This window comes from Babylonia areolata, chromosome 12 (assembly GCF_041734735.1).
Source record: "Babylonia areolata isolate BAREFJ2019XMU chromosome 12, ASM4173473v1, whole genome shotgun sequence".
NCBI lineage: Eukaryota > Metazoa > Mollusca > Gastropoda > Neogastropoda > Buccinidae > Babylonia > Babylonia areolata.
Window position 1 is genome coordinate 2,556,804 of NC_134887.1, and position 12,607 is coordinate 2,569,410.

At 46.6% G+C, this 12,607-nt stretch overlaps 1 protein-coding gene across 2 annotated transcripts in view; it reads right to left on the minus strand.

The window, feature by feature from the left end:
- Positions 1-12,607, minus strand: part of LOC143288319 (stalled ribosome sensor GCN1-like) — a 119,008-nt gene that overhangs the window by 38,967 nt on the left and 67,434 nt on the right. For both annotated transcript variants that reach the window (XM_076596692.1, XM_076596691.1), the window contains exons 30-34: positions 12,160-12,406; positions 10,679-10,800; positions 9,699-9,813; positions 5,751-5,930; positions 3,105-3,325 (exon numbers count right to left, since the gene is read on the minus strand). In XM_076596692.1, the coding sequence (XP_076452807.1) occupies positions 3,105-3,325; positions 5,751-5,930; positions 9,699-9,813; positions 10,679-10,800; positions 12,160-12,406 (885 nt within the window). The remainder of the gene's footprint in view (positions 1-3,104; positions 3,326-5,750; positions 5,931-9,698; positions 9,814-10,678; positions 10,801-12,159; positions 12,407-12,607) is intronic.

Below are 12,607 nucleotides of genomic sequence, written 5' to 3' on the forward strand. Positions count from 1 at the left end.
TCAGAAAGAGAGAGAACAGTGGTGAGACAGAGAGAAAGACATAGAGACACAGGGGGAGAGAGACAGAGACATAGACACAGGGGGAGAGAGACACAGAGAGAGAGAGAGAGAGACAGAGACATAGCGACATAGAGACACAGAGGGAGAGAGAAAGAGAGAGAGACAGAGACATAGCGACATAGAGACACAGAGGGAGAGAGAGAGAGAGAGAGAGAGACAGAGACATAGCGACATAGAGACACAGAGGGAGAGAGACAGAGAGAGAGACAGAGAGACACAGGGAGAGAGAGACAGAGAGAGAGACAGAGACATAGCGACATAGAGACACAGAGGGAGAGAGAAAGAGAGACAGAGACATAGCGACATAGAGACACAGAGGGAGAGAGAGAGAGAGAGAGAGAGAGACAGAGACATAGCGACATAGAGACACAGAGGGAGAGAGACAGAGAGAGAGACAGAGAGACACAGGGAGAGAGAGACAGAGAGAGAGAAACAGAAACACAGAGACAGGGAAAAGGACAGACAGAGAGAGAGAGAGGGAGAAGAGAGAGAGAGGGAGAGAGAGAGAGAGAGAGAGAGAGAGAGAAAGAGAGAGAGAGAATGCAAGAATTTTAATGTAAGGTCACCGACCTGGGTGCACGTGTTGCACACACATCTTAACCAAAATAAAATAGGAAGAACGAAACAACCCACTTGATACACAGTGAGCTCACTGAGAACAAGTAAACTACACGAAAAGCACAAGGCTGGTATTTCTGTTTAGAGCTGATAGTGCTCTTCTCTCAGTCTTAGTGCATAAAAAACAAACACTGCAACATCTCTGGTCACATTGCAACTTTCGTTTTGCAGCAGAAAAATGAGAGAGTTAGAGGGGTGTGAGTGTGTGTGTGTGTGTGTGTGTGTGTGTGTAAATATACACCATATTATATAATTTATATAAAAAAAGGGGTTTATACATCAGAATGGATAAGGAACAATCACCTAATTTTAGTTGAAACAGGATTTAATCGAGTTTGTTTTTTTAACACTCTGAAAAGGAATTCAAGAAAGAAAAACACACTGGTCAACTGCCACAATCATTGTTTAACTCACTCAGTACGGCCAGTCATCTCTTCTCCTCTACACAGACCCCTCGGATGTCCAGTGGGTGTCTGAATGACCCAATCTTTAGCTTCCGTCGTCAGAATTGTGGTATTCTTTGTCAACATTCACGTCTTCAGTATAAGAGCCTTCCGCTTGCAATATTTTGATGATGGTAATTGGGGTGAAACACTGTTAACGTCGTCTCTTTTACCGTTCGTATGGAAAGAGTTAACTATTGAAACAGGGCAGTTAAATGGAATTCCCAGACAATACCATATTTGAAAAAAATGTGACCAGAATTCTGTTGTTGATAATTTTATCATGAAGCGCCCAAACTTTTCCGATATTCGTTAAAAAAAAAAAAAAAAAAATTGTTACTTGATAAATACGCATGTCAAAAGTCTGTATTTTCGTTTTGAAATTCATTTTCTGCAAGTAAGTGGGTTCTCCTGAGTAAAATCATTAAGACGTGCAATGTTGCACAAGGGTATGTCCCTGCTCAAGAAGGAATGCTCATTTAACCCTCATTTTACCTTAACTCTCTCCATACGAACGGTGAAAGAGACGACGTTAACAGCGTTTCACCCCAATTACCACCATCAAAATATTGCAAGTGGAAGGCTTTTATACTGAAGAGATGAATGTTGACAAAGAATACCACAATTCTGACGACAGAAGCTAAAGGTTGGGTCATTCAGACACCCACTGGACATCCGAGGGGTCTGTGTAGAGGAGAAGAGAGGACTGGCTGTACTGAGTGAGTTAACTGATGCAATCATGAAGATAATCCAAGCTGTGTTCCTGATTGTGCAGTCTTCTGATATCCCCCATGCCCCAAAAGGGGTCAAAGATTAATCAACACTTTCACCACCAAACTCAGCAACTAGGTAGAGGACCCATGTCACTGAAGGGTGACCAATTCATGGGTCTGTTATCCATGAACCTACTGCTCTTTATGTTCGGTGGATAGGACAGGCCATATTTTCTACATATCGCAGGGGAAATCCCCAGCTATTGTTAGACGTAATTTTTTCTGTGTTTACAGCACAAGGGGATTTTGCACTCTAAAACGGACTGGCGGGGAAGGGGTTAAATCTTGAAATGTGTAGACATATACGTGAGCGTAAGCGTGATGTATGTATGTTGAGTGAGTGTGTGGATGATGTATATTCATGAGTGAGTGTGTGTGTGATGTATATATGTGAGTGAGTGTGTGTGTGTAACGTATATATACGTGAGTGAATGCGTGCATGATGAATATGCGTGAGTGAGTGTGCGTGATATATATATGTGACTGAGTGTATACGTGATGAATATACATGTGTGCATGATATATATACGTGAATGAGTGTGTGCATGATGCATATATACGTGAGTGACTGTGCATGATATATATATGTGTATGTGTGTGTGTGTGTGTGTGTGTGTGTGCATGATGTATATATATGTGAGTGATATATATATATATACATGACTGAGTGCGTGCGTGATGAATATATGTGAGTGTGCGTGATGAATATACATGAATGAGTGAGTGTGTGCATGATGTATATATGTGAGTGAGTGTGTTCGTGATGTATATACGTGAGTGACTGCGTGATGTATATATACGTGAGTAAGTGTGTGTGCATGATGTATATGTATGTGAGTGGGTGTGTGCGTGATGTATATTTTTATGTGTGGGTGACTGTGCATGATGTATAACGTGAGTGTGTGCGTGATGAATATACGTGAGTGAGTGTGTGTGTGTGTGATGTATAACGTGAGTGTATGCATGATGTATATATGTGAGTGAGTGTGTGCATGATGTATAATGAGTGTGTGTGTGTGATGTCTAACGCGAGTGTGTGCGTGATGTATATACGTGAGTGAGTGTGTGTGTGATGTATAACGTGAGTGTGTGTGTGTGATGTCTAACGTGAGTGTGTGGGTGATGTATATACGTGAGTAAGTGTGTGTGTGATGTATAACGTGAGTGTGTGCGTGATGTATACACATGTATGTGTGAGTGTTGAGCGCACCTTCTGGTCGGTGAGGGAGTACATGTTGCCCATGATCTGGGCAGCCATCTTGCGGGTCTCGGTGACGCGGTCCTGGAAGGCACGCTGGATGACTGGCATGATGAGGGCCAGGGACGGGGCGTCCACAAAGTGCACAAACTTCGTCGCCAGGAGGCGCTGCAGGCACACCGTCGTCCGCTTCGTCGGCTCCTGCAGGGCCTCCAGCAAGGTGGGAACGATAGCTGGGGGACACGAACATGGATAATCATTGTTATCGTTGTTGTTATCACTTCTATCGCTATTCTCGGTTCTAGCTGGGTGGAAATGATAGGTGGAGAACATCTTTATTATCGTCGTTGTTATCACTGTCTTCATTTCTATCATTATTCTTCGCTCTAGCAAGGTGGGAACGCCAACGTGGATTATCTTTATTATCGTCGTTGTTATCACTGTCTTCATTTCTATCATTATTCTTCGCTCTAGCAAGGTGGGAACGCCAACGTGGATTATCTTTATTATCGTCGTTGTTATCACTGTCATCATTTCTATCATTATTCTTTGCTCTACCAAGTTGGAACACCAACATGGATTATCTTTATTATCGTCGTTGTTATCACTGTCATCATTTCTATCATTATTCTTTGCTCTAGCAAGGTGGGAACAGCAATGTGGATTATCTTTATTATTGTTGTTGTTATCACTGTCATCATTTCTATCATTATTCTCGGCTCTAGCAAGGTGGGAACAGCAATGTGGATTATCGTAATTATCGTTGTTGTTATCACTGTCATCATTTCTATCATTATTCTTTGCTCTAGCAAGGTGGGAACAGCAATGTGGATTATCTTTATTATTGTTGTTGTTATCACTGTCATCATTTATATCATTATTTTTGGCTCTAGCAAGGTGGGAACGCCAACGTGGATTATCTTTATTATCGTCGTTGTTATCACTGTCATCATTTCTATCATTATTCTCGGCTCCTGTAGGGCCTCTAGCAAGGTGAGAAGGATGGCAGAGGGACACCAACATGGATTATCATTGTTATCATTGTCGTTATAACTGTCATCATTACTATTATTCTCAGTTTCAGTAGCTCAAGGAGGCGTCACTGCGTTCGGACAAATCCATATACGCTACACCACATCTGCCAAGCAGATGCCTGACCAGCAGTGTAACCCAATGCGCTTAGTCAGGCCTTGAGGAAAAAAAAAGAAAAAAAAAAGGTGAATAAATGATAGATAAGCTTACACAAATAAATAAATAAATAATAATTATAATACAAAAAAAGGTAGTAGTAATAATAATAAAATAATAATAATAATAAATAAATAAATAAGATAACAATGATGATAAATAAGCAAATAAATGTAAAACATGAAGACACACATTCACACATACACCCACACATGCATAACAGATATGCACCAAACATGCAGTTTCACAGATATGAAAGCACAGTTAAATACATATAAACGTACACGGGCTCCAACACACACACACCACACACATTACCCTATTCTCAGCTCTAACAAGGTGGGAACAATGGCTAGGGGACAATAATGATCATATCATAGCCCAATACTGTTTTTCATATTGTTATTATCATCATCGTCACTATGGTTATCATCACAGTCATCTGCTTTGTCCGTTCCTGTAGGGTCTCTAGCAATGTGAGCACAACAGGTGGGGAACACCAACGTGAATTATCCTTATCATCGTTGTTATCACTGTCATCATTACTATGATTATTCTCATATCATAAACTCCTGTAGGGTCTCTAGCAATGTGAGCACAATATGTGCGGAACACCAATGTGGATTATCCCTATCATCGTTGTTATCACTGTCATCATTACTATCATTTATGTCACATTACTGGCTCTTGCAAGGCCTCCAGCAAGAAGAGAGTGATTGTGAGTGGGAAACTAACATGAATTATCACTACTATTACCTTTACTGTTGCTTTTATTATTACTGTTATCATCGTTATCATCACTGAAATGAAATTACGATAAGAGTAAAGGATTAAACAACAATGAGTGGTAACTCTCTCAATTAACAAGGTACGCATCTTCAAGCCAATGCTGCTTATGCTACCAATTCAGCTAACACACCCAGACACTTCCTGAAGCTAACACACCCAGACACTTCCTGAAGCTAACACACCCAGACACTTCCGGAAGCTCTGGGCTTGTCCTGACACCGATCATTTGACATGTGCACACAGCAGCAATAACAGTGTGTGGGAGGTGGTGGTGTTGTGGAGGTGTGCATGCTGGGTATGTTCTTGTTTCCATAGCCCACCGAAAGCTGACATGGATTACAGGATCTTTAACGTGTGTATTTGATCTTCTGCTTGCGTGTACACATGAAAGGGGGTTCAGGCACTAGCAGGTCTGCACATATGTTGAGCTGGGAGATCAGAAAAATCTCCACACTTTACCCATCAAGGGGGTGGGGTGGGGGACCTGACTATGACGCTAGCTGACTAGGGATCTCAGGGTTGAGGGGGAGAACTATGACGCTAGCTGACCTTGGATCTCTGGGTTGAGGGGAGACCTATGACGCTAGCTGACCTTGGATCTCAGGGTTGAGGGGAGACCTATGACGCTAGCTGACCTTGGATCTCAGGGTTGAGGGGGAACTGACTATGATGCTAGCTGACCTTGAATCTCAGGGTTGCGGATGACGGATCCAATCTGCTGCAAGGCCTGAGAGCCGGCGTTCTGCACCTTGGCGTGGGAGTCGGTCAGCACCTCCGTCAGCTTGGGCACGATGCTGGGCAGGCAGGCAGACAGCTGCTTGGGGGCGCAGAACGCCATGGCTCCCAGCAGCTCCACCGACCCTGAACAGTCACACACACAATCCGCCTTTACTCTCAGCATCAAGGTGAAATTCCACCGTCTCTGAACAGTCACACACACAATCCACCTTTACTCTCAGCATCAAGGTGAAATTCCACCGTCTCTGAACACAGTCACAACACAATCTGGACTCTTAGCATCAAGGTGAAATTCCACCATCTCTGAACACAGTCACACACACAATCCGGCTTTACTCTCAGCATAAAGGCGAAATTCCACCATCTCTGAACACAGTCACACACACAATCCGGCTTTACTCTCAGCATCAAGGCGAAATTCCACTATCTCTGAACACAGTCACACACACAAACTGGCTTTACTCTCAGCATCAAGGCGAAATTCCACCATCTCTGAACACAGTCACACACACAAACCTTACTCTCAGCACCAAGGCGAAATTCCACCATCTCTGAACACAGTCACACACACAAACCAGCTTACTCTCAGCATCAAGGTGAAATTCCACCGTCTCTGAACAGTCACACACACAATCCGGCTTTACTCTCAGCATCAAGGCGAAATTCCACCATCCCTGAACAGTCACACACACAATCCGGCTTTACTCTCAGCATCAAGGCGAAATTCCACCATCTCTGAACACAGTCACACACACAATCCGCCTTTACTCTCAGCATCAAGGTGAAATTCCACCGTCTCTGAACACAGTCACACACACAATCTGGACTCTCAGCATCAAGGTGAAATTCCACCATCTCTGAACACAGTCACACAAACAAAATGGCTTTACTCTCAGCATCAAGGTGAAATTCCACCATCTCTGAACACAGTCACACACACAAACTTTACTCTCAGCATCAAGGTGAAATTCCACCATCTCTGAACACAGTCACACACACAATCCGGCTTTACTCTCAGCACTAAGGTGAAATTCCACCATCTCTGAACAGTCACACATACAAACTTTACTCTCAGCATCAAGGTGAAATTCCACCATCTCTGAACACAGTCACACACACAATCCGGCTTTACTCTCAGCATCAAGGTGAAATTCCACCATCTCTGAACACAGTCACACACACAAACCAGCTTACTCTCAGCATCAAAGCGAAATTCCACCGTCTCTGAACACAGTCACACACACAATCCGGCTTTACTCTCAGCATCAAGGCGAAATTCCACCATCTCTGAACACAGTCACACACACAAACTGGCTTTACTCTCAGCATCAAGGCGAAATTTCACCACCTCTGAACACAGTCACACACACAAACCAGCTTACTCTCAGCATCAAGGTGAAATTCCACCATCTCTGAACACAGTCACACACACAAACCAGCTTACTCTCAGCATCAAGGTGAAATTCCACCATCTCTGAACACAGTCACACACACAAACTTTCAGCATCAAGGCGAAATTCCAAAAGCCTCAACACAGTCACACACACAAACTTTCCTCTCAGAATCAAGGTGAAATTCCACCATCTCTGAACACACACACACACACCAACTTTCCCCTCAGCATCCTCCAGGTATAAACCATCATCACACCATCTACCTGCTTTAGTCCTCCAGGTATAAACCATCATCACACCATCTACCTGCCCCAGGTGTAAACCATCATCACGCCATCTACCTGCTTTAGTCCTCCAGGTATAAACCATCATCACACCATCTACCTGCTTTAGTGCTCCAGGTGTAAACCATCATCACACCATCTACCTGCCCCAGGTGTAAACCATCATCACACCATCTACCTGCCCCAGGTGTAAACCATCATCACACCATCTACCTGCTTTAGTGCTCCAGGTGTAAACCATCATCACACCATCTACCTGCCCCAGGTGTAAACCATCATCACACCATCTACCTGCTTTAGTGCTCCAGGTGTAAACCATCATCACACCATCTACCTGCTTTAGTACTCCAGGTGTAAACCATCATCACACCATCTACCTGCTTTAGTCCTCCAGGTGTAAACCATCATCACACCATCTACCTGCTTTAGTCCTGCAGGTGTAAACCACCATAACACCATCTACCTCCTTTAGTCCTCCAGGTGTAAACCATCATCACACCATCTACCTGCTTTAGTCCTGCAGGTGTAAACCATCATCACACCATCTACCTGCTTTAGTCCTGCAGGTGTAAACCATCATCACACCATCTACCTGCTTTAGTCCTGCAGGTGTAAACCACCATCACACCATCTACCTCCTTTAGTCCTCCAGGTGTAAACCATCATCACACCATCTACCTCCTTTAGTCCTCCAGGTGTAAACCATCATCACACCATCTACCTGCCCCAGGTGTAAACCATCATCACGCCATCTACCTCCTTTAGTCCTCCAGGTGTAAACCATCATCACACCATCTACCTCCTTTAGTCCTCCAGGTGTAAACCATCATCACACCATCTACTTGCTTTGGTCCTCCAGGTGTAAACCATCATCACACCATCTACCTCCTTTAGTCCTCCAGGTGTAAACCATCATCACACCATCTACCTGCTTTAGTCCTGCAGGTGTAAACCATCATCACACCATCTACCTGCTTTAGTCCTGCAGGTGTAAACCATCATCACACCATCTACCTGCTTTAGTCCTGCAGGTGTAAACCATCATCACACCATCTACCTCCTTTAGTCCTCCAGGTGTAAACCACCATCACACCATCTACCTTCTTTAGTCCTCCAGGTGTAAACCACCATCACACCATCTACCTCCTTTAGTCCTCCAGGTGTAAACCATCATCACACCATCTACCTGCCCCAGGTGTAAACCATCATCACACCATCTACCTCCTTTAGTCCTCCAGGTGTAAACCATCATCACACCATCTACCTGCTTTAGTCCTGCAGGTGTAAACCATCATCACACCATCTACCTCCTTTAGTCCTCCAGGTGTAAACCACCATCACACCATCTACCTTCTTTAGTCCTCCAGGTGTAAACCATCATCACACCATCTACCTGCTTTAGTCCTATAGGTGTAAACCATCATCACGCCATCTACCTGCTTTGGTCCTCCAGGTGTAAACCATCATCACACCATCTACCTGCTTTAGTCCTCCAGGTGTAAACCATCATCACACCATCTACCTGCTTTAGTCCTGCAGGTGTAAACCATCATCACACCATCTACCTGCTTTGGTCCTCCAGGTGTAAACCATCATCACACCATCTACCTGCTTTAGTACTCCAGGTGTAAACCATCATCACACCATCTACCTGCTTTAGTCCTCCAGGTGTAAACCATCATCACACCATCTACCTGCTTTAGTCCTCCAGGTGTAAACCATCATCACACCATCTACCTGCCCCAGGTGTAAACCATCATCACACCATCTACCTCCTTTAGTCCTCCAGGTGTAAACCATCATCACACCATCTACCTGCCCCAGGTGTAAACCATCATCACACCATCTACCTGCTTTAGTCCTGCAGGTGTAAACCATCATCACACCATCTACCTGCTTTAGTCCTGCAGGTGTAAACCATCATCACACCATCTACCTGCCCCAGGTGTAAACCATCATCACACCATCTACCTGCTTTAGTCCTCCAGGTATAAACCATCATCACACCATCTACCTGCCCCAGGTGTAAACCATCATCACACCATCTACCTCCTTTAGTCCTGCAGGTGTAAACCATCATCACACCATCTACCTGCTTTAGTCCTCCAGGTATAAACCATCATCACACCATCTACCTGCTTTGGTCCTCCAGGTGTAAACCATCATCACACCATCTACCTGCTTTGGTCCTCCAGGTGTAAACCATCATCTACCTGCTTTGGTCCTCCAGGAATCCTCTTCCAGTCCCCTCAACAGAGACGGCAGCACCAGCTTCACGCCGTGGGCACTGAGGTTTCGCATCACTGCCTTGGCACACTCGTCCGCAGCCTGCAAGGAAAAACACACTCTGCGTTTCTTGTACGCTGCTACTTGTTTCAGTTTGTTGCATAGTGTTTGTATTTTGTATTTCTTTTTATCACAACAGATTTCTCTGTGTGAAATTTGGGCTGCTCTCCTGAAGGAGGGCACATCGCTTCTCTACAGTGCCACCCATGTTTTCGTATTTTTTCCTGTGTGCAGTTTTTATTTGCTTTTCTTATCGAAGTGGATTTTTCTACAGAATTTTGACAGGAACAACCCTTTTGTTGCCGTGGGATCTTTTACGTGTACTTAAAAAAGTAATGCAGTGTCTGCTTGAATACTGCAAAGCAGTCAATTTCAGTACAACAATAAGTTCCTTTTAACTCTTTCACTGCCCTATCCACAGAACATGAGTCAACAAAGCAAAGTCAAAGGCTGTAGCCTGCAACAGTTCTTCACAGTGCCCTGTGTGACAAATCATATGGTGGCACCTCAAAGGCACAATGCTTTCACATAAGTTATTCATGCACATTCACTCACACAAACACTCACACACACATACCCACGCACACATGTACGTACGCAGGCAGTCTGATTCAGAATTGTAAGGTTTACCTCAGCACTGCAAAGCATTCTGCTTAGGTACTGCACGATCCACTTGACACTGCAATGCGATCTACTTGCACATCGCAAAACAGTCAACCTGAGTGCTGAATGAAAACTGCAAAGCAGTCTGCTTAGGTACTGCAAGATGCAACTGATATTGCAATGCGATCTACCTGAACATCGCAAAGCGGTTAACCCCAGTACTGAGTGAAAACCAACTATGGCATTTCAAGAAAACCTGTATTTCTGCAACAAGATCACTGTAAAGCTGTTTGGTTTGGCTTACCTCCCGGACGTACTGATTGCCGTCGCCAAAGCAGAGAAGAAGATGCTGAATGATGTGCACGATGTACGGCTCAAACAGCCGACCCAGCATGTTACACAGCATCTCAAACGCCAACAACGCGCCTGAAACACACAACCAGCACTGCACCATTCCTAATGTACACGAACTGTACTGACGAATTACACGCCTGTAACGCGCCAACGCTCACTCACACACATAAACACACACACACTCACTCTCATTCACTCACACACACATACACACTGTCATTCACTCTCTCTCTCTCTCTCTCACACACACACACTCACACTCGTTCACTCTCACACATACACACACACACTCTCTCTCACACATACACACACACACTCACTCTCTCACACACACACACACACTCACTCTTACACACACACACACACACACACTCTCATTCACTGTCTCTCTCTCTCACACTCTCACTCACCCATCAATCTACTAACCACCCAACCCATCCCGTCAAACACACACACACCCTACCTTCCACACCCACCCACCCTCTAAAAACTCACACCACTACCCACAAACCAACCCTACCCCTCATAACTCACACTAAGCACACACACCACCACCCACCCACCCACCATCAACCACACCCCCACACCCAACCGCCCCCCTCCCCACTCAATCAACCATCCCCTCACAACACCATCATTCCAGCCCCCCTGTGACCCCCCTACCCCCCCCCCCACACACACCACTAACCACATCTCCACCACTCCAGCCCCCACACACACGATCAACCATCCTCACACACCACCACCACCCCCAGACACACCAACAACCACACCCTCACAAAACCCCCTAAACCCACACCACCACACACCCACCCACCCACACCACCACCACCACCCTCACAACACCCCCCTCAACCCATACCACCACCACAACCACCACCCACAACGACACACACACACACTCACCACCACCACCGCCCTGGCCCCCTCACACACACACACCACTCTCATCTCTATCCACAACCAAACCAAACCCACCCACAACACCCCACCCCCCACCCCCTCACCTTCCCTCTTGCGGGGGTTCTTTTCGTCATGGATGGCCCCCACCCCCTCCCCCACCCTCTTGCAGGGGTCTCCCCCCCTACCCCCTCCACCCAACCACCCCACCCCCCTCACCTTCCCTCTTGCAGGGGTCTCCCCCCCTACCCCCTCCACCCAACCACCCCCACCCTCTTGCAGGGGTCTCCCCCCCCATCCCCTCCACCCAACCACCCCCACCTTCCTTCTTGCGGGGGTCCTTTTCGTCCTGGATGGCCCCCACCCCCTCCCTCTTGCAGGGGTCTCCCCCCCTACCCCGTCCACCCAACCACCCCACCCCCTCACCTTCCCTCTTGAGGGGGTTCTTCTTGTCCTGGATGGCCCCCACCCTCTTGCAGGGGTCTCTCCCCCCCCCCCGCCCTACCCCCTCCACCCAACCACCCCCCTCACCTTCCCTCTTGCGCGGGTTCTTCTTGTCCTGGATGGCGGCGGTCAGGTTGTCCATGACCTGCTGCTGCTTGAGGGCCAGGATGCCCATGCCCTTGACCAGCCCCGCCAGGCCGTACGCCGCGCCCCTCCGCTCCCCGTAGTTCTCTGACTCCAGCAGCAGGGTCTGCAGCCGACGCACCAGCTCTGGCGCCCCCTGCTTGATGGACGGCACCAGGGGAGGCAAGCAGTTGGCCACCGCCTCTTGCACCTGGGGGGAAAAAGGGGACGAGAGGGGGTTAAGGGGTGTTGGGGGGTGGGGGTGGGGGTGGTCCCGGTCTTCTCCTTCTCCTTCTTCTTCTGCGTTCGTGGGCTGCAAATCCCACGTTCACTCGTATGTACACGAGTGAGCTTTTATGTGTATGACTGTTTTTACCCTGCCATGTAGGCAGCCATACTCCGCTTTCGGGGG